Below are 23,676 nucleotides of genomic sequence, written 5' to 3'. Positions count from 1 at the left end.
ATTTTAAGTGTCATGAAACCCTAAAACACATTTCTTTGAGATGTTAACATGTATGTACAGGTTCCCTCTTCACTCCAACTTTTCAACAGCTTTACATGCCCATTTCTTTTCAAGTCTTTTTCAAATCTAAGGTAAGAAAGACCAGTACTGAAACAAGGGGGTTTCAAGACACTTTAATGAAGCAAAACATCTGAACCAAAAGTGATGACAAAATTCTTTAGCGTTACCTATTTTCATACATGAATTCTAGTAAATATGAATTGATGTTTAAGTATTCTAGGAAAGTAATTTTAAAAAGAGAATTCCCAAAGTGCACAAACTTAACTTGCAGGGAATATCATGGTAGCCTAACTTTACACTACCTGCTAATATACAATTAATATCCTTATTAGTGTACTAAAAAAGAAGATACGAGAATCCAAGTCAGGCCGCTTCATGGAGAAAGAAAAACGGATCATAGAAGAGCTGAAAAGTCTTCACTGTGATCCCCATCCATTTTGTTCTGTGTATCCCTCAGAAACTGACTTCAGTAAGTATGATTAAATCTGCTTTTAAGTTGGTGGTCAAAATAAGATCATGTTCATGCTATTTCTTCTGCTGCTAAATTTCTTGATGCATGAAATGTACAAATAGTAATTGTGAATAATTTGATCAATAATTAAAAAATAATGAACAATACGAGTAACTGGGGGGCATACACTAAACTAGGTAGCTTACATGTCTTTACAGAACTGGCCTAATGTTTTTGACACCTGACTAATTGTAACAGTTAATTTGTCACTATACATTATGTAGTCTTAAATGTACATTCTCTCACCACCTTACACTTCCTGTTTGTGGGTAGAAGCTTCTTCGATGTATATTGCTTACACAAACAGCCATAATCCTCAAAAACCTGGTAACGCATTATTTGGTTTGCGTATTTGCCAATTAATCCTTGCTTCCTCTAATTAAATAAGGTAGTCAAAATTACACATAAGTAATGTGTACAATAAAGTTGTTGTCACTGTGCATTTAATTTGTTTTCAGCTTTTTGGAGAATCGTCATGAAAGGACCACCTGAAACCCCCTATGAGAATGGAACCTTTGAGCTGTATTGTCAGTTTGGTCGTGATTATCCAGTGAAACCACCTGTTGTTCGGTTCTACACTCCGGTATCCTATAGCCTCAGCAGTGTGACAATAATTTCAGAAACTGATATCTGTTTTTGATTAATATATTAAGAGTAGAGCGCAGAACACCTTGGCATTTTGTACTTTATAAAATCCTTAACTGCAGTATAGATTTACCATTGCAACATCAACAGTGTGGGAAGGATTTGCCACAACATATTTGATCGACACTACTCAGCTGATGTTACTATGAGAGAGATCTTGGATGCTGTATATGGACTTCTGATAGTCCCAGAGGCAGAAGACCCATTAGACAGGTAGCCTTTTTTTCTTTATCTGCTGTTTTTTTTTTTTTTTTACCACTTTAACTCTAAAAGTTTTTGTAATTAAATGGACTTAACAAATCTGATATAATCAGAACATACCACAGATTAAAACCTGTTTAAGTTGTAAAAAGCATTACATCATTTATTTAGCATTGATCTGATTCTAAATGAATAATGTAATAAATAGAAACTTAAGGAATATATCAATACAATATATCAGCGGTTTTCACTTCCAGAACAAAAATTTACAGTTAATTTACTCATCCCTTGTCAAGATGTTCATGTCTTTCTTTCTTCAGTCATAAACAAATAGTTTTTTGAGTAAAACATTTCAGAATTTCTCTCTATTGTGGACTTTTGTGGTGCCTGGGAGTTTGAACTTCCAAACTGCAGTTTAAATGCAGCTTCAAAGGGCTCTAAATGATTCCAGCCAAGGAAGAAGGGTCTTATCTAGTGAACTGATTGGTTAAATTTCAATTTCTATACTTTTTAACCTCAAATGCTTGTCTTGTCTAGCTCTGCGTGTACTCTGTGTATTCCGGTTAAAGACAGTTGGGGTATGTTAAAAAACTCCCATCTCATTTTCTCCTTCAAATTCAAAATCACCCTACATCGCTGTTTTACCTTTTTTTTGTAAAGGGTGTTTGATCTTTGCATGTTCACTTTGTAAACACTTGGTCGGTACTTCTGCAGCACTGTAGGACGATTTTGATGTTGAAGGAGAAAATGAGATGAGACATGCCCTAACTGTCTTGAACCGGAATACACAAAGTACACGCAGAGCTAGACAAGATGAGCGTTTGAGGTTAAAAAAATATATGAATGGCCTTTTTTTTTTTTAAAGAAAATCAGACCCTTCTTGGTATCGTTTAGAGCCTTTTGAAGCTGCATTTAAATGGCATTTTGCAAGTTCAAATTCATGGGCACCATAGAAGTCCACTATATGGAGAGAAATTCTGAAATGTTTTCCTCAAAAAACAATTTCTTTACAACTGAAGAAAGAAAGACATGAAAATCTTGGTTGACAAGGGGGTGAGTAAATGATCTGTAAGTTTTTGTTCAGGAAGTGAACTACTCCTTTGATGCTCTTTAAATAGAACATATACACTCCTGTGTCCACTTAAGTCAAATAGAACAAACGTCTGAAGTTTGGACTGGAGTTGAAAACCACTGCTATAATGAATGAATGCATGTATTTTTGTCCACTGTCTCTCATATCTGCAGCATATTAGCAGAGGAATTCCTGACTAGCAAAGACGTCTATGAGCAAGCAGCTAAAGATGCCACTGCAACAAACGCATGTCAGTCCATGGAATCCATTGAAAAGGTAAATTCTTGTTCATTTCATTATTACCAACAATCGTAGCTCAGGGCTTTTTGTCAAACTTGTGTTTTCACTTCTTAAGGACACTTAATTTCATTACTGGACAATCATTCATTTTTAAATGTCTTAAGCGTAAATAAAATATATTTTTGAAGTCTGTGAAAATGTGAGAATATGGAGTTCTTGAGCAGCCCTTTTCTTAATATTTCAACAGGTTAAAATTGTACACAAGTAATAATTTAACAATCTGAGCTCTGTACACTTGTAGTAAATGAAATTGTGAATAATATATTTTTTTTTATTCTTTGCATTTCAATCTGCTTTTTTTTAGCAATACATAGGTGAGAGCATGGTTCAAGTGCCTCCTCATCTGGTATGTCCCTTGACAGGGAAGATATTCATTGATCCAGTCAAAGCCAAAAGTGGATGTGTGTATGAGCGAAGAGCCATTGAGGACTATCTAAAGACGTAAGTTTCAGTGAAGAAGTCTTTGAAAAAGTACATTTGCATTACATTTACTTCATTTGTTAGTGCATTAAGAGTTCGGAGCTAGGTGCTCAAGAGTTGAATTGTGTTTTGTTTCTCTTGCTATTCATGTGGAGTTGGACCATTGAGGTACAGCAAACATCTGGGAAACTGATTTTACCATTTACTGTAAATGTTACGGTATATCAGGGTGCCATTCACCCACTTTCTAAATGAAATTAAAGTTGTTCACTTCCAGAACAAAAATGTACAGATAATTTACTCACCCCCTTGTCATTCAAGATGTTCATGTCTTTCTTTCTTCAGTTGTAAAGAAATTTTTTTTATTTTTTTTTTGGAGGAAAACATTGCAGGATTTCTCTCCATATCGTGGAGTAGTGGAATTTGAACTTCCAAAATGCAGTTTAAATGCAGCTTCAAAGGGCTGAGGGCAATCCCAGCCAAGGAAGAAGGGTCTAATCTAGCAAAACGATCAGATATATTCTTAAAAATTGACTATTTATATACTTTTAACCTTAAATGCTCATCTTGGATGCCAAGGGAGTCAGTAAATTATTTACAAATTTTTGTTCTGGAAGTGAATTTCTTCTTTAAGATTTGCAAAAAGAGGTGTGAGGCAGATGGGAATGATGAACATGAATAACAGCATTCCATATAGACAGAAACCCACGGACATGTTATTTTCCATGATCTTATCATAACAGCATAATGTGGTAATGAAATGCTTTTACAAAGGATGTTGTCTTGCATGCTCTGATAGGAGGTGTATGATCTACCTGATGTCTTGTTTTATTTTTGTCTTCTATATGGAGGTTTATATAGTAGGAAGATAATAATGTTTTTGTTGTTGCTGCTTTTCTCATTTATTTTTGCAGGAACAATAATGATCCAGTAACAGGGAAGCCACTCAGCTGCACAGATCTTATTCCAGATAAGAACATGAAGAAGTCTGTGGTGGAGTATCGTACATCCCAGATAGAGGAGACAGATCCCTAAATAAAGTAGATGTTGTTTTGGCAGTGGTTCAGCTGCACTATAAACATCACAGGATTTTTTTTTTTTTTAAATCTCATTTGATTGTGAGGCACAGCTTTTTACATGTGCAAAATTCCACTGTATATTATTACTTAGCTGTTCAGTGTATGTTGTTCATCTTTACTTATTTAAAGATTTATCTTATTTAGCATTTATACAAGTTCTACAAGAGATGTTCTAATTGAAGTTTGTTTCTACCACAAATAATAATAAAAAAACTTTGATCCAATATTTTTTTGTCTTTTTTTAAATAACTTTCAACATTACAAAATGGTAACAGACACACTGCCTCGTGTACAACGAAAGGGAATTTAAATATACATAAGATTACAAACAGAGCATTGTATCACAGATCAAAATGAACTGAAACTGAAAACTGATGAGAATACAAAAAATAAGGTTCCAACAGGGTTTTTGCAGTGATGCCATAAAAGAACCATTTTTGGTTCCCCAAAGCACCTTTCAGTTCCTGAAAGAACCATTTTTTTAAAGAACTTTTTTTTTTGTCTATTACAGGGTTTCCGCGGGGTCTTAAAAAGTCTAAAATTTAAAAATCTAAATTTTAGGCCTTAAAGTCTTAAATTCGCTGTTCTAGGTCTTAAATAATTTTACACAGGTCTTATTTTTCCGATGTCCATGTAACGCTACCTCTAATGCTCATCTAAATTCACTTTCTGTTGTTTCCGTGGTGTTGTAGTTCTTTATTTCACTATTCCAAATATAATTTGCTGAATTAAAACTACAAATGAGACCAGCATGCAATAGCCAATCAGCTTTCTGTTATTGGCGCGAGTCTCTCTCGGATTGTACCGCAGAAGTCAAATGGATTTAATTTTTTAGCTATGAGGAAGTGCAAGTTTAGCGATACTGGGCTTGGAAAAACTGAATATAGGGCTTGGCTAAGGCCAGTTGCTAACAACTGTAGATTTTTTTCTCCCTCTGTGGAAGTTACTGCGTCTTCAGACAGAATCGCAGTATTTATATAACATTTCTAATATATATATTTATAAATCAATAAATGTATTTAAAACATTAATCTCACTTTTAATTTTGCAGTGTAAATTATGTAATCTCACTGCTATTTAGAATTTATTGATAAATTCATAAAATAAATTTCAAAGGTACGCATACATTTCAAAAGTAAAAAAAAAAAAATCGCTTCAGATTTTTTTTTTTTTTACATCAGATATTTCTAGTGGTACTTTTATGGGGATATTTTGTGTGGAATAGTATCTGCTGATATGGAAAGTTCACTGTATATCGTAGTAATAAATTTAATTTATGACAGCCATGAAATTTTGTTTACTTTTTACATTAAACACATTAAGTATCACATATGCATGTAATATAATATATATTTCCATTACAGGTTTAGGTCTTAAATTTCATATAAGGTGGTATTAAAAAGGTCTTTAAAAGTCTTAAATTTCACTTGTTCATATCTGCAGAAACCCTGTATTAAGAACCTTTTCTACTTTTTGAAAGGTTCCATGGATGTTCAAGGTTCTTCCATTGATGCCAATAAAGAACCTTACACACCTCTAGGAACGCTATCCCAAACCACAAAATGTCACTGGTAGAAGCATATATAGGTATGGTCTCCATATTATAGGCATTCATTGTAGAATGAATAATACAAGTCAAGAGTTCCAGAGTAATAATCTCTAATAATTGAGGGCCAGCCTTTAATGGAGGGAAGCTTATCACTGATCCGTGACATCAGTAGATTCTTCCTGGCAGCAAAAGTTAACATACTCATAAGACACCTTTCAAATTTATTAGAGATAAGCTTGCAGGGAAAACCAAAGATGTTGTTAAATTGGACTAGTAAACCTGGATCATGCGGCATATGTATTCTGTGCAAAATCCTAAAATGAATCACTCTACTTTTTCCCCAAATCAGTCTGAGATGTCAAGTACTAACTGCACCATAAAGGCATGGCATATAGAAAAGGGAAATCAACTTGTATGAAGGAGAGTTCAGAAGGATTTTCATTATTAACTGAAAACGAGTATTTAGTGGTGAGTGTAGTATTTGTGCAAAAACCTAAAGTAGTGATTAGGTAGATTATATCTTAAAACTAAGGCATCAAAAGACAACAAAGATTCTTCCTCAAACAAGTCTCCCATCCTACATACAGTAAAGCCAAAATTTATTTAGACACCTTCAACTTTTCTCACATTACCATTTTCTAAACTATAGCAAATAAACTGATAAAGTATGACAACAGCAAGTGTTAAACTGTCAGAACAAATTCGTCTTGATAGTGTCAGATAACTTTGATAGCAAGGTATTAAACATGGTCAGGTCAAAGTGTCAAATAAAAATTTTTGTCCCAAATTTTCACCAGTTTTACTGGTAGTCCACTGTATAAAGGATTTTTGGGTATAATGCCTATAAATTTAGTACAAAAGCTATTTTACCTTCCCCCTCGTCATCCAAGATGTTCATGTCTTTCTTTCTTCAGTCGTAAAGAATTTGTTTTTCGAGGAAAACATTTTAGGATTTTTCTCCATGTATTAGACTTCAATGGTGCTCCAGAGTTTGAACTTCCAAAAAACTGTTTAAATGCAGCTTTAAAGGGTTCTAAACAATCCCAGCCAAGGAAGAAGGGTCTTATCTAGCGAAACGATGGGTTATTTCCTGAGAAACAGTTGACAATTTTTATACTTATTAACCTTAAATGCTCATCTTGTCTAGCTCTGCATGTACTTTGTGTATACAGACTACAGACAACTTTTTTAAATTAAAATGGACATTTTATTGCAGATCATAACATAACGGTTCATACAGTTTTCATAAAGTTAACCTACAAATGGTTTAAAGCATTGTAAACAAGCCGCCTCTCATCGGGACTGGTGATAATAAATGGTGCTTGTGATCACAACAGTCTTCAACGATTAATGCTTCTGATCACATCATTCCTCATAATTGCTTTGGACAGGATGAGTTCTGAATCTTCTAAGCTGTTTGAATTTGAAATCTTATCAAAGGCAGCAACACCACCAAAAGTCGCTGCTCAGCCTAAAATCCTTGAACTACTTCCTGATTTTTGTGGTTCAGTTAACAAAATTCACTAAGAACCAGTATTCATCCTCATTTGTTACATCTGTCTTTTTGTGGAACAGCATGTTATGAAGACCATTATAAACAATTTATTAGAGGAGAAAAAAAATTCAAAGAACGCAGATGGCAAAAGCCAGCCGTGAGACCTCAATATTATTTTAGAACCTTTGGCTTCAGATATACAAGGACAATCTAGTCGACTCAACTAGTGTTGATAAAATATCTTTGAGAGTGGAACACATGAAAGCATCAAACACGCACAATCACACATACTCGTCTGTTTTAGTGACGCAACAGGTGTCTTTAACCAAACAAATGGCCATCCAGATTTCCTACAGCTGGACAACATGTCCTGATCTCTCACATTCAGAATTCCAAATAGTAACTTTTACAATCCTTCTCCAAATCAAGATTAAGATTAACTTGATTTGACATGACCTCCAAATAATCTCAGGCAGCCTTGCATGTTACACTTGAATCAATTCAGCAACATTCACATCTGTCAATTAATACAATAAATTTTTTTGAACTACAGTGTTTGTGCTTTTGAATGAGGCATACTAAGAGTCCTCCTGCATCCTTTCAAAAGTCCTGATTGAGTTCTCCAAAGATGAAGGACTCAACCTAAATGGATAAACAGGAAAGAAATGGCACGGTTGCAGAATATAATGTATCAGGGTTCTCATGGGCTTGTTTATAGTTTTATTAAGTTTGCATAAGGTGCAGAATGATGGTAAAAGCCCAATAGGAAATGGATAGGCAGTGGAGGTGAATTCGGGCAGATTATGGGACAGATCTGAAACCATTAGGGAGTTGTTGCTGTTCCCCGGCCACTCTTCATCTTCTCCAGCCTTTTCGAGAGGTGGCTGTTACTGGACTCTAACTCTTCAACCTTGTCCAGTGCAGAGCGTAACTACCAGGAAAAAAAGTTGAGTAAGCCATTCATTATTATATGCACATATAAATACAACTTTTTTTTAAAATGTAAAGCAGAGTGATTAGGCTAATGTACCTCTCGCTGGAGTTTGCGTTTTTCAGCTTTAAGTTCGTCCTCCACCTTCTCAGCATTTTCAGATCCAGCTTTGTAGCGGGTCACCTGACCCTCGAGCCTTGTGACCTACAACCCCAGTTTTAATTAAAACCACTTCAAATGTTATTTCACTACGTAATATTTTTAAAAGGGGTCATGAACTGAGAAATCAAAATTTTGACATATAAGAGGTACTATAAAATCATCCTGTTTCAGAACTCAAAACTTTCTCGTTGGTCTAAAAACAGCTTATATTGAAGCCAAAAGCCAGTGTGAACTTGGTCCTTTGTTCACCTGATTTTACCAAACAAGTCACCATTCAGCAGGATTTTCAGAAAGACTGAAATTAAAAGATCCGACGGTAATGTTGCAACACACAAGTCAGCAAGTGTGACTATTGCTTTGTCTGTTATTATAGATCATTTGATATGTACTGAGTACTTAAGTGTTTTAACCTATATTACAGCAGTGTCCATCTGTGAAGGATGTCAAATATACACAACTGTTAGCCAATCATAGCAGTGGATGTTCACAAAAGCTCATGAAATTTCAAAATCTCTGGAAGCCTTTCGGACAGGTACTATTCAGATTTTGGTAGCCCGAAAATTAAACTAAAAAAAAAAAATAATATATTTTTTTTTTTTTACATAGAAAATCAGACAGGAGTCTGATTGTCAATCAAAAATATTTTCAATACACAAATATCAAGAAATACATTTTAAAATCTATGTTATTTATGACCATTTTTAAGAGTTGTACAAGTAAATTAAACAGTATGAGTTGGACAATATCTACGGTAACATATTAAGCCATAAAATGACATGATTTACAGTTCAGATACAGGTTTTCACAAAAACTAAAATTTTATATCATGGCATTTCAGCCTTTAGACCATTAAAAATAATAAATCAAGCATATAAATTATTATATTTATTTAAACGCATAAGTATTACTGCCTTAATTGTTTTGATTTTTAGAAAGGCACATTAACTTCACACATTTACAACTCTTTGTTTGCTGCATAAAAACATGGGTTGATATTTGCTTGGATCTGACCATAAACAGCAAGAAAATGCAAATTCATTCTCTGCCACAGTGTGGCGCTTTAAGAGCGCTGAAAATTAGCAATTTATAATATTTTATATAAAATTAGCGTTTCAAAAACATCGCCCTGCTTATAAATGCTGCTTTATCAGGTATCATAGTTAAAGATTAAATCAAAATGCCAATGACAAGTTTCTAAGAACAGTCGGTTCCCTTCAGATAGTCACATAAAGACATCCTCACCACGTTTTGACTTTGAAACTTGCAGCTCTCATATTTATTCAATGACAACATTGCCTTTTAAAGTTTAAATTGGTCGTATCATGATTCTTGTCTTTCTGTCACCAACTGTAAGACCCGAGTTAATAAGTTGAGTTTTACTGTTTTGAAATCCATTCGTTCTCCTGTTCTGGCAATATCACTTTTAGCATAGCTTAGCATAGATCATTGAATCCTATGAGACCAATAGGAGAACAGCTGAATGGATTTCAAAATGGTAAAAATCAACATATTAACACGGGGGGAGTTGGAGAATTTGCCTATTTCCAAAAAAAAAAAAAAAAAAGTGGACTGTTCATTTAAGATTTTTCTTATAACATGTAATGTATTCAAAGTTTTTTATGGCCTTAAATGTGATACAACTAAACTAAAGAGTTTTGGAAAACACAATAGCCATGGGACGTCAGGCTAGCGATTTTGCAAGCCCTGCTTCCAAGTCTACAATCCTCCACACCTACCAGAGTGTTCTGATGAGGGGGGTCAAAACAGGACAGAAAATAGCTTATTACTTCTAAACTATGTTTTTTTTTTAATGTAAAAATCTTGATAACATTTTAAGTAAATAATACAAAATGGCAGTTCATGACCCATTTAAGAGTGCTAAAACATTAAAAGAACTCACATTTTGTTCAAGTGCTGTAACTTCTTGCTCAGATTTGACAAGCTTAAATTTGAGGTCGTTGATTTGTCTGTTGGCATCCCCTGAAATAAGACACATTTATCAATATCTGAGGCTGAGGGTCTTATTTGCTGGCAATAAACCAAACCTGGACAGCGTTTGCCTTGAAACTGACCGAGTACAGGCAGTTTCTTACTCTGTAAATCCATGATGTTGGAGTCAGCGCCGTTCTCCAGCACATCTCCTTCTGGGCTGGACGCATCCTCTAAACCGTTCTTCTGTTTCTTCTGCTCAAGCTGACCTTTCAATCTCTTAACCTGAACAGAGAAACAGAAAATAATGCTTGTAGTTGCAAAAACGAGGACAAAGTTCATGGAAAGTAACTGTCAGAAGCGCACCTGCTCTATTAAGTTTTCCCTCTCATCAACCAGTTTTCGCAAGCGAATTTCTGAAAGTTCAACAGATAGACCATTAGACAACAACCATCTATATATCCACTCAAAAGATTTTAACAACTACAGTTAAGCATCTAAAACATGACATTCTAATGTTCAAACAAATTCCAAGGTTAGACAGGAAAGATTTCACATACCAGGGGTGGGAGGAGCCAAAGGCATGGAGGGGGAGGAGTCAGGGCATGCAAAAAGTGAGGCTATCCTATGCTGGGATGTGAAGGATGAGGATGGACAACATGCAGAAACTTCAGTGACCTCAGAGGCTATAGCCTCATGTACTCAAAACTCTCAGCGTTTACTCCGTCTATACATCAATTGTTAGTGTTTTTCGTGATGTGAGCTTACTTGAGGTTGGTGATGCAATGAGTGTGAGACATACTATAATTCATGTCCTTAAAAAGTCATTCTTATCATAAGCAGTTTAATTAATTGTCCTCTATCATTATATCCAGATAGGTCCTGCTGTAACACAATCAATAAACAATAGCATAAAACATATTTGAATTGCTTATGTTTTATTTGAATGAAGATGGTTCAGTAAACATACACTAGGTATCAATGTTATAACACCATCTTCACTGAACAGAATAAAATATTTCCATTTGTTTTCAATCATGTCTCCCAACAAATGAATTGTAAAAACAAAATGCAACTACAAAGCTCCAGTCAAATTCTTAGAGGAATGTTTTATAGGGTTGGCACACAATAACTTTTTTTTATTTGCCACAATTTTAAACATAACACCCATTTAAACAAAATACATCACGGGTCCTTTGTAACTGAAAACATTGTAATTAATAAGCTGCAAAACATGACCACAACATAGACATAAAGCTGGCCATTTTCAAAAGAGTAACATGTATTATTATTAGAAACATTTTATTCATGTTCATGTAGAATTTCATAATAAATATGACACTTTATACCCCTTACTGCTAGCATTTAATTTGTGATTAATTTGGGGATTTGAAATACTGTTTGAACTAATTTCCAGTGTCCAAGGTGTAAAACATTCATATATAAAATATGTTTGCTGAAACAGCTGCAGTGACTGATAATTGGGCTTGACTATAAGATACCTTTGTTTTTCTTTAGGGTTCTCTGAAGTAATGGTCCCAAAATAGTTTCATTAGGACCTACATAAGTGCAAATTACTTCTTAAACTGAAGATGCTGAGAAGCGACAAAACATTGTCCTTGTCTATTAAGACATTTTACAATCTTCTTTCCCCTTGCCCTTCCCTTTCCCTTTTCCACTTTTCTTAGATTCTTTTCTTTCATCTTCCTTGTTGCTTTCTGTGGTTTCCTTCTTAACTTCCTGATTTTCTGAAATATCTGATGCCTTTCTTTCGTGGTGAATGGAACTATTGATCTCTTGGCCTACATCTCTTCTCTCCATCTCTGAGATCAGATTAACTCCTTCCTTAAGTGTAACATCCTCTGATGTCTGCTGATGTTCCTTAAATGCATCTTCTTTATTTTCAGAAGTATCATGCTGCTGATCATTAGGTTTGACTTCACTGTTGATTTGGCTGTCTTCTGTTAAACACTGATCTACATCTGTTGTTATTTGTGGGTTTTCTGTGTCTTGTCCATCATCTTTCTGTTCCTTTGTTTTTGATTCTTGATCTGTAAGTTCGAGATGTTCATCTTCTTGAGTTTGGTCCTCATCAGTGACATTGCTTTGGCATTCCTCGCCTGCTTCTTGAACATTTTCAACTTCCTCATTTGGCTGATCTTGAACATTTTTTAGAGGGGCATCTGATGATGCTTCAAGATCTGTTTCATCAAAATCAAATGATTCTCCTTCCTCTTCCTCTTCCTCATCTTCTTCCATGAGCTCTTGAGCAGCCACATCTGACTTTACTAGAAGGTCTTCATCTTCAGGTAGTTGCACTGCAAGCATAACCTGATTTTGGGTTGATTTTTCCTCCTCATTTTTTTCTATTTTGGGTTCTTGGTCAGAAGCTTCAGACTCTCCAACTGATTCCTGAATTGCTTCACTGGGAGACAGGTGATCCTCAAGCACAACCTGAACCTGGGTTTCAATTAAAGAAGTGTTGTCAACATGGCTTTCAGTAGGCACTTTAATGTTTTCTTTATCTAGATCATCTTGTGTCTCAACCTCTTTCTGGTCCAATTCTGCTCCAATACTGTTTTGAGAATCAACCACTTCTTCAGTAGGCACTTTAATGTTTTCTTTATTCAGTTCATCTTGTCTCTCAACCTCTTCCTGGTCCAATTCTGCTCCAATACTGTCTTGAGTATCAACCACTTTTTCAGTAGGCACTTTCATATTTTCTTTATCCAGATCATCTCGTGTCTCAACCTCTTCCTGGTCCAATTCTGTTCCAATACTGTCTTGAGTATCAACCACCACTTCAGTAGGCACTTCAAGTTTTTCTTGATCCAGTTCATTTTGTGTCTCAACCTCCTCCTGGTCCAATTCTGCTCCAATATTGCCTTGAATATCGACCACTTTTTCAGTAGGCACTTTAAGGTTTTCTTTATCCAGATCATCTTGTGTCTCAACCTCTTCCTGGTCCAACTCTGCTCTAGTACTGTCTTGAGGTTGGCTTTCCATTGACTGATCAATAGATTGTTTCTCAATAACCCTTTCATCCTTATTTCCAACCTTCTCCACTACAGAGGAAGAGGGATGAGCGGAGTCATCTTGATCTTCAAGGTTAGTGGTCCCATCTACATCAATATTTTGGAGCTTTTTCTCTTGTTTCTCTTTCTTCACTTCCTTGATGTCTGCTGATGAAGATTTCTCAATGTTTTCAGAGCAGCTGCTGGATTCAACACTCCCTTCAACAGCATTCATGGACTGAGCAGAAGGTTCATGAGGCAGTGAAGTCTCCATTTCTGAAGATACAAGCCCACAGCTAAAGATTACAGCTTTGGAGTCAGGATTTATTGAATCCTGAGTGTGTTCAATTATGTTTGTGGGGTTAGAGATAATATTGTTGGACAGATCATTTGGAAAGACACCATTGCTAGATTCAGGGCAATCAAAATTTGAGATTGTTTTAGAAGGTTGTTCTGAATCAGTTTCATCTGTAACTAACAGAATTTTATCTTGAACATCATCAGCATTGATATTTGTGCTTGTGATACTGTCCAATTCACTGGTTCTTTTGTCGTCATGTGGGACATCTGTATTCACTGTTGTTTTGGATATATCATTCTCTAAGGGCACCTGATGCTTTCCTTCTAGATCACCTTCTGTTTTTTGGATTGGATTGTCTTCATTACAAACCGTTTCTTCCTTGTCATCTATCTTTGTCTTACTCTCTTGCTTATCACACGGTTTCTGCTTCTTTTTCTTCTTCTTTTTCTTCTTTTTATTTGGAGCACTGGCACCTTGGGTTTTGGTTGGCTTTTCAGTTTCAGATGATTCTGCAGGTTCCTCTTTGAGTTTATCATCAAGCACTGTCTCACCAGGTTTATCAGTTTCATCATGGACTGAACCTGAGACTGACTCTAAAGAAGTTTCCTCTTTGATTGCCTTACTTGGTTTGACACATTCACTCTCTTGTTGATCCATCTCCAAAAGTCCATCCTTGTGAACGTTGCATCCTAATTCCACAGTACCACCTCTTGACTCTTTCGGTATATGTTCCTCAGATTTGATCTCCTCCTTGGGTCTTGTTGCAGTGAGTTCATAATCACCAACAGAACTTAGAGGTTCTTCAGGTCTATTCTTAAGCTGCTCTACATCCTGACTCGTTTGGTCCCCAAGATCTCCATTCTCACTTGCTTCTAAAGGTGTGTTTGTAGAACTGAACTTGTAAAACTTCTGATTTCCTGGCACCCCGTCATCCAAAACTTTTTGTTGCTGGTCTTCACACTCCTTCAACTGATGAGTGCCTGGGAGATGATTGAGGTGTCAGTAGTTAAAGCCAAAAGAAATATGTTTGTAGAAGCCAGTGAATATATGGCAAACTTTTAGAGCGAGAAGAAAAAGAGGGAAAGAAGCGAAAAAACAAAGACTCCATGGCAAAGCTCTCAAACATACAAATCAAATGTGTTGAAGGATGTACCAAAGAAGAAAACCCCACAGTAAGGTCAAGAACTGAACAAACTACTCTGTAATTCCTTTTCTTGTTTTTGATTTTAAAATCAAGGATGGTGAAATATTTTCTGCAATTTTATAAACACTTGTCCAGCAGAGCACTGGAATATGTACTCAAGAAAAAGACATGACTATGTAGTGTTAACTTTCATTCTAGTTGTATATGCAAAGTGGACACAGGGAAGCAGGAGAGTGTGAGAGATGTTAATGTGACAATGCATTTGTACCGGGCACAAAGAAACAGTTTGGTTAGACTTGGCACAAGCTGTACAAGAGGAAAATGCAAAGTGGCAAAGATAAAAAACGTGCAATGAATAAGGATAAGAAAAGCAGCTTACCTAGTACGCTACTCCCCTCTCGGATCTCAGCTGATGCTGTTTGAGAATTCTCATCAGCTTTTCCGACTTCTTCCCCTGTTTCTCCATTGGTGGCCAAGTCCGGTCCAAGGACAATGCCATGTTTCTGAACAGGAAAAAAGTATTAGTTTAATATCAATTTACTGACTAGATAAACTTCTGGATATGACAATTTTAAGGTTGTTCAATCAGTCAGAATCTGATTAATAATGAATCGATCTTGGTTTATATTATATGCTGGATTTTAGCATCTTTACATTACTAAAAATGAATATACAGCTATTTGTGACCCTGGACCACAAAACCAGTCATAAGGTAAAATTTTACAAAACTGAGATGTATACATCATTTGAAAGCTCAATAAATAAGTTTTCTATTGATATGTGGTTTGTTAGGATAGGACAATATTTGGCCGAGATACGTCTATTTGAAAATCTGGAATCTGAGGGTGCAAAAAATCTAAATACTGAGAAAATCACCTTTAAAGTTGTTCAAATTAAGTTCTTAACAATGCATATTACTAATCAAAAATTACATTTTGATATATTTATAGTAGGAATTTCACAAAAAATCTTCATGGAACATCTTTACTTAATATCCTAATGATTTTTGGCATAAAAGAAAAATCAATCATTTTGACCCATACAGTGTATTTTTGGCTATTGCTACACATATACCCCAGCGACTTAAGACTGGTTTTGTTGTCCAGGGTCACGTTTCATTACGAAATGTTAATGAAAAAAGAATGAGCCCTAGTTTTCAGCACACATATTAATACCTTCAAAATATCTTTGAGCTGAACAACCTCATCTCTAAGATCATCCCGCTCATTCCGAATGGCATCAGAAAATTCCTTCTGCCTTTCTAATGCCTGAACAGCACCAGTAAGGATTTGGCAATAATGCAGCAAAGAGGAGAAAAAGAAGGTGAAAGCAATGAAAACATCAGTGCTGCAGACAACAAGAACAGTTTGGCAATGACAGACAGATTGTAGCAGAAAACAGATGTAGAATCAAGCTAATCTACTAACTACATGTTTTAAAAGTAAAATTATAATTCTCACACAGTGAACGTAATAACAAATATTTTCACAGGAGTTGGATATTGCGGGATCATACCCCAATTTTTTTATTCTTCCACTCAATAGTTTCCTGGAGGTCAGAAATCTCCCTAACAAAGCAGTCTTGCTTGAGCCGCAATTGACGGATCTCCTATAGAGAGGTATTGTGCATGGAAGAAGACCAAAGATGAAGGAAGGAGAGAAGCAGTTAAAGCAGATGGGCAGATAAGCCAAGCATTTGAAATAGGCAAAGGTTTTAGCACAGAGACATAAATACAGTAATACTCACAGTGAGCAGTTCTTCACTCTGTTTCAGCGTCTCCTTCAATTCACTGAACTGAAACTGCAGTATACTATGAGCATGCTTCTCTCGTTCAAAGTCCTAAAACATAAAACTGCCTTTAGTTTTTACCCTTTAAATTAAATATTAAAGAGTGTCAACACTGATATTAAAATACAAAAACACTTTGTACACCATTCTATTGTAATCATAAAATGGCAATTTAAAAGCTCTCTCTGTAATCTATTATATGTGTTTCTACAATGTATTACAACAAACCATTACTGCAACTTATAATAATGCACACCTGACTGTACAGACCTTGCACTTTTCCTCGAGCTCTCGGCGTGTTTCAAAGAGCATCTCCTCCAGTTCCATTAAAGAGTCTTTCAAAGTGTCCACTTCATACATCATATTGGTCTTCTCATTGTCCAGCTGTGCATTGGAGACCATGGCCTTACGGTATTTCTCCTCCACTTCCAAAAGGGAATCCTTCAAAAAGTCAGACACCATATTGAAAACCAGCAAACACTCACAAATACATGTCTGAACATGCATTACAATACCTCAAACTCTACATCAATCTTTAACAATTTGAAAATAAATTTCGTATTCAAATCAAACAAAATCTTGGAGAACCATGTAACAATTAGTGCTGTTCAAACGATTAATTGTGTAATGCAGTGGTTCTCAATCCTGGTCCTGGGGGACCCCTGCTCTGCACATTTTGCATGTTTCCCTTATTTAACACCTGATTGAGATCATCAGCTTATGAGGAGAGAGATCCATGAACTGAACTAATCAGCTAATGATCTCAGTCAGGTGTGTTAAATAAGGGAGACATGCAAAATGTGCAGAGCAGGGGTCCCCCAGGACCAGGATTGAGAATCACTGGTGTAATGTATGTATGTTTGTACTGTGTATATTTAATATATATATATATATATATATATATATATATATATATATATATATATATATAAAATTACTTTATTTTGGATGCGATTTATCATGATTAATCGTTTGAAGAGCACTAGTAACAATATGATTTGGAGAATAAGATAAAGTCAAAGATGGAAGCAAGGCAGAAAAAAAATGAGGCTATAGACTTCAGTGGCATAGACATATACACATGCAAGACAAGAGCCAGATCAGCAGTTCCTGATCAGCTTCTCGCTGGTTAAAAAGCACAAATGTTGTTGGTCCTTTGCCTTTGTCAAACATCACTCAAACAAAGCAGGTTCTCACTGGGCTTTTGACTGGCACTGCCTTTACCAGCCGTGTACCTTGAGCTCTTTGAGGTTCTGGATGTGCTTCGCCTCCACATCTTGAATCTGATCCTTAAGCTCATGGATCTCCTGAATGAAAAGCATGAAGAGTGAAGAGGAAGAGGAAGGAGAAAGGATGCAGTGGAGGAAGAGCAATGGAAGGGTAAAGAACGCCAGATTGAGTTCTTAATGAATTACTGTGCAAGAAACAAGAACAAAGCTGTAGAAAATAACAGTGAAGCAGATAATAGACGGTGGTCAGTCCTGCTCTTGAAAAGTTTAACACACAAACATCTTAGATATCTTGTTCTGGAGTGCTTGATTGGGGTTGAGACTTAAAGGGTTAGTTGACCAAAAAATGAAAATTCTGTCATTAATTACTCACCCTCATGTCATTCCAATACTCTAAGACCTTTGTTCATCTTCAGAACACACATTAAGATATTTTTGATGAAATCTGAGAGCTTTCTGACCCTGACCCTTGACAGTAACGCAACTACCACGTTCAAGGCCCAGAAAGGATGAGACATCAATGGTTCAACCGTATTTTATTAAGGCTACAAGAATATTTTTTCTGTGCGAAGAAAACAAAAATAACGACTTCATTCAACAATTTGTTCTCCTTCATCTGGGTCTTCAGCATGCATGTTGTGCTTCTGACACAGGTGTCAGCGTTCCGACGTAGAACGTCCATCTCTCTTAGTTCAACATCTGTATATTCTGGTTCAAATGAGTAAGGTTGAGCAAAAAATTGCTCTCTGTTGAAATCTTCAGACATTTTCAGATGTTCCTGCATCAGCAGCACCACATTGTCATGGTACTCTCATGATTGTGCGCCAAAGACGGACACAGAAGAGAAGAAATTTTTGAACAAAGTCATCATTTTTATTTTCTTTGCACACAAAAAGTATTCTCATAGCTTCATAAAATTAAGGTTAAACCACTGATGCCACATTTACTATTTTAACAATATCCTTACTACCTTTCTGGGCCTTGAACGTGGTAGTTGTGTTGCCATCAATGCAGGATCAAAAATATTTTAATTTGTGCTCCAAAGATGAATGTGTGTCTTATGGGTTTGGAATGACATGAGGGTGAGTAATTAATGACAGAATTTTTATTTTGGGTGAACTATTCCTTTAACTCTTTTGGAAGGCAGATGACTTGGAACAGGACTGAGCAACATAAACAAGAAAATGACAGTGTATTGAGCTGTGAAAATAATTTCTGTGAGCAAGACGAGTGACGAAAATGAGCAATGAATTCGCAATATTTTTCCAATATAAAAACAGCAAAAGCATACCACGAAATCATAGGATGATATGTGCTTATATAAACCTGCTGCTTATATTTAAACTGGCCCAAGACAAACAGATCAGGACACAAACCTTTATTTCCCTTATGGATGCTTCTGTGTCAGCAGAGATGGATGTATCTCCACTTCCTCTCCGTGAGGACGACCCACCCAGAGAGGTAAGAGTGGCACCAGAAATAGTCGATGCTCGTGAAGAGCCCTAAAAATACAGCAAGTCATTAGTTATATCCCTTTGTTTATTGAGGGAGAATAGACTTAACTTAAATGGTTAAAGAGCTACACAAATGAAAAAGAAATCCACAAACCTTTTCCAAGTAGTCTCGGTCTAACCTGTCATCAGCCTTTAAAAAAACAAGATGAGACACAGTTAACAGATTTTATAGACTTGCAACTCATCAAATCAGCTCATTGTGTCTGTTATTCATTCATTGCGATTCATGCTGTCCCTTGAAGACATGCTGTCAACACAAAAAGTTAGTAAAACAGATATTTTTCCATTAGAGGAAGAGAATCAGTTTAAGTCAAGCTGATAAGATTCAAAACACAATGATTGTATTTAATCAAGAACACTGAAAAAATCTAAATGCAACCAGTAAGCAATTCTGTAAAAAAAACATCCTTTTATAATGAACTTGAATTATAATATTAATATTAACAATTGGTAATTTCTATCAAGCATCATGACAAGCATCAGACGTCCGTGGTTTTCTGCAACTGACCACTGACCATCTCACATGCAGACCACCACTTAAATTCAACATGCCAATGCACAAACACAATTTAAACCAGGGCGACAACCACCACAAATCGCATGAACCCCGACGATTTCTGTCTCGTACCATAGACAGCCTCCCATTAACATTTGGCAGGTTAGGAATGACCACACGGTCAAGATCTCTAGAGAGGCCAGTGAGACTAGCTGTGCTGCGCATGAAACTAGCCACTGAGCTGCTGCTGTCATCCTGGAAACCAGCAGATGGCAGCAGTTAACATCAATGCGAGAGGTATTTCAGCTATTTGTGAAGTCTTAACTGTCCAAGTTTAACAGTTGGCTTTTTGCATGCACCCAAAGAAAGAATGCACACAAACACACACTTCACCTCAAATGTCCTTTCATACACTGTTAAAGTAATTTAAACCTACTTAATAGGTAAACATCAAGTAATTTATCAATTTAACACAGACTTAAAGGATATTTATCCACTGACTCAGCTATAAACATCAACAAACAATGACACATAGTACAGGCACCAGATTTATGATGCATGTAGCTGTAACTGAATCTGTCACTGAGAAAGCAGCTTATGAAATATAATTATGTTGGTCCATGATCATCTTGGGCATCAGTGACCGTTAAATTGCTTACCACCGGACTGCCACACGCAGAATTTGCTCTGGACGAAGTCCTAGAGCTGGAGCCCAGGAACCCACTGTATTCAGAGGACTAGACGGAACACATACACACGCTATGAGAATGTGAAGAATCAGAGAGACAGAGTACATCTATATACACAAAATGGATTGGACAGTGTCAGACATTTCAGGCCTGATACAGACACTGCACATCTGTAGGACTCTTAAAGCAGTACGAGCAGTACAAATTTACGAACACAAAAACAAGCTGGTAGAAAACTAACCACATGCATGCCTTTTAGTGTCGTACAGATCCTTTTGTTACAGAACAAGCTTGGCATGAAATACTTGACATTTAAATTTGACTTAAAGTGTGAAACTGCATCTAAAACAATTTCTGTCAAGACAACTCTCTGAAGATTTTAGCATGGTAATGGATTTGACAGTGTTAACCCCTTAGCGTTCCTGTCAAACTTAACTCAATGCAAAACGTTCCGCCGGTGGAACGTTGGAACACTAAGGGGTTAATGTATTTGGCGGAATAGATCTGCTACGCTGCTGAATTGCTGCTGTTGTTAGTCATTGCTATTGTAGATTATTGCTGCTGCTGAAAAGCAAGTACAGAAACTTGCTACTGCCAATACATATACCGATATGGTGATGTCAGGACATAAGAACATACTGCTGCTGCACAAATAGCATATATAATAACCCATAGCAGATCTATACAGGTGGAGCTGGGGATGTGGAGGGTTTCAGAGTAACTGAAAGCGCGCTGCGAACTGCTCTAGTGGATGCTAACCAATCATTTAAATGTAAAGCAGCAAGCTTATTTGCAATCAGCTTGTGCCAAGTAAAGCTGTGAATATCATCAGTTTGCGTTAATACCCCATCAGCCTGCGCCATCTAGAGTTTCATGACAGAGCTTGGCATTTTGTTCATTTCTTAAGATTATACATACATTTATTAATTAGATTAATTAAAGACTACATGTACTATTTCTACTTTGTAAATGGTTCTGTAGTATGGCAAATCAATTAGATCAACTAGGTGAAATATACAAGTTTATTACAATTGATAAAAATATACACTACCAGTCAAATTTTTCTTAATGAAGATTTTTAATGCTTTTTAAAAGAAGTCTCTTCTGCTCACCAAGCCTGCATTTATTTGATCCAAAATACAGCAAAAACAGTACAATTCTGAAATATTTTACTATTTAAATTATAATTATAAATAAAGTAATTTATTCCTCTGATTTCAAAGCTGAATTTTTAGCCTCATTATTCCAATCGCATGATCCTTCAGAAATCATTCTAATATTCTGATTTGCTGCTCAAAAAAAGTTTCTGAATAGAAGGTTCAGAAGAACAGCATTTATCTGAAATAGAAATGTTTTGTAACACTATAAATGCCTTTATCATCACTTTTGATCAATTTAAAGCATCCTTTAAATTTAAAGCAACCCATATTAGTTTCTGTCATTTCTTTCATTTAAAGGATCATGTGACACTGAAGACTGGAATAATGATGCTGAAATTCTGGCTTTAATCACAGAAATAAATGATGTGTTAAAAACATTCATATAGAAAACAGTATTTTGAATAGTAAACATATTTCACAATATTACTGCTTTTGCTGTATTTTGGATCAAATAAATGCAGGCTTGGTGAGCAGAAGAGACTTCTTTAAAAACAAAAAAAACTTTTGACTGGTAGCATATATATAAAACTAAAATAAACACTTTCTTTTGAACATTCATGTAACTTTTAACCAAAAAATCTTGATGTTTATCAAAGATAATGTCATGTGACAACATTAAGAATGTCAGCTACACAGATATAAAACACTCTTAGCTTTAAAGCATCAACAAAACACATTCAGAATGCTCTGAGTGGTATTACACCGATTATCGTGATAAGAGAACATTATAAATAAAAATAAATGAATAAATAAATCAGTTGTTAATGGTTAGGAAATTGAATCCACAGGTTAATAGAGTGTACACTGCAATTTTCATGAACAGTTTAGCTCTTTCATTCTTACAGCACGAGCACTGGAGCGTCGAGAGCCACTGTAGAGACTGTCCTCATATATAGAGCCCTGATGAAGGACAGATATAAACACACAGAAGAGAAACAACGTTTATATCACCTTCTCACGCCTCGAGGTTTTACCCATAACCACTCTGTGCAAGTGAGCATGCAAACTCTTTCCACAGTATCAGTTCTCCTTTTGTGCACAGTGCATCAATACAGCTGTCTTTCATCACATTAAGATAATTCCATGTCATCTGATTTCATTCAAGTTGGGAGGAAATGGTATATAACTAGTTGTTAAAGGTGAAGTGTGTCATTTTTCAATATTTTAATGAATTTTGATCAAGTTCAATCATGATCCTACTGTTCATAGGATGAAAATTTTTTTCTTTTCTTTTTTTTTAGTACTGACCTGAATGAGATATTTCACATAAAAGACGTTTACATACAATCCACAAGAGAAAATAATAGTGGAACTTATAAAAATGACCCTGTTCAAAAGTTTACATACACTTGATCCTTTAGGTTCCACAAATTCTTGCTGCTTTTTCAGCATTTCTGTGTATTTAAACCCTTTCCAACAATTACTGTATGATTTTGAGATCCACCTTTTCACACTGAGGACAACTGAGGGACTCAGACTATGCAACTTTTACAGAAGGTTCAAATGCTCACTGATGCTTCAGAAGGAAACAATGCAAGAGTCTGGGGGTGAAAACTTTTGAATTTGAAGATTAGGGTAAATTTGACTTATTTTGTCTTCTCGGAAACATGTAAGTATCTTCTGAAGGGTAGTACTAAATGAAAAAATATGATATTTAGGCAAAATAAGAAAAATATACACATCTTCATTCTGTTCAAAAGTTTACACCCCTGGCTCTTAATGCATCGTTTTTCCTTCTGCAGCAACAGTGAGCGTTTCAACCTTCTCTAATAGCTGCATATGAGTCCCTCAATTGTCCTCAGTGTGAAAAGATGCATCTCAAAATCATAGAGTCATTCAGATAACAACACAGTATTAAGTATCAAGTGTATGAAAACTTTTGAATGGGGTCATCTATATTAAATCAGCTATTATTTTCTCTTGTGGACTGTATGTAAACATCTTTTATGTGAAATATCTTATTCAGGTCAGTACTAAATAAAAAAAA

At 35.7% G+C, this 23,676-nt stretch overlaps 1 protein-coding gene across 18 annotated transcripts in view; it reads right to left on the bottom strand.

Annotated features, from left to right (window-relative positions):
* Positions 1 to 7,027: 7,027 nt before the first annotated feature.
* The window catches only part of lrrfip1a (leucine rich repeat (in FLII) interacting protein 1a), a 47,590-nt gene continuing 30,941 nt past the window's right edge, over positions 7,028 to 23,676 (bottom strand). For 5 of the 18 annotated variants that reach the window (XM_073845298.1, XM_073845300.1, XM_073845302.1 and 2 more), the window contains 12 exons: positions 22,533 to 22,589; positions 20,500 to 20,577; positions 19,973 to 20,095; positions 19,439 to 19,474; positions 19,207 to 19,332; positions 17,837 to 17,908; positions 16,872 to 17,042; positions 16,560 to 16,652; positions 16,329 to 16,421; positions 15,989 to 16,081; positions 15,193 to 15,316; positions 10,787 to 14,649 (listed from right to left, as the gene is read on the bottom strand). In XM_073845298.1, coding sequence (XP_073701399.1) covers positions 11,981 to 14,649; positions 15,193 to 15,316; positions 15,989 to 16,081; positions 16,329 to 16,421; positions 16,560 to 16,652; positions 16,872 to 17,042; positions 17,837 to 17,908; positions 19,207 to 19,332; positions 19,439 to 19,474; positions 19,973 to 20,095; positions 20,500 to 20,577; positions 22,533 to 22,589 — 3,735 coding nt within the window. In that variant the 3' untranslated portion in view covers positions 10,787 to 11,980. The other 13 variants (XM_073845306.1, XM_073845308.1, XM_073845309.1 and 10 more) reach the window with 8 other exon arrangements.

The sequence above is a fragment of the Garra rufa genome, chromosome 8 (genome assembly GCF_049309525.1).
Source record: "Garra rufa chromosome 8, GarRuf1.0, whole genome shotgun sequence".
Taxonomy (NCBI): domain Eukaryota; kingdom Metazoa; phylum Chordata; class Actinopteri; order Cypriniformes; family Cyprinidae; genus Garra; species Garra rufa.
The sequence above is the reverse complement of the archived record's forward strand: the minus strand, read 5'-3'. Positions and strand labels throughout refer to the sequence as shown.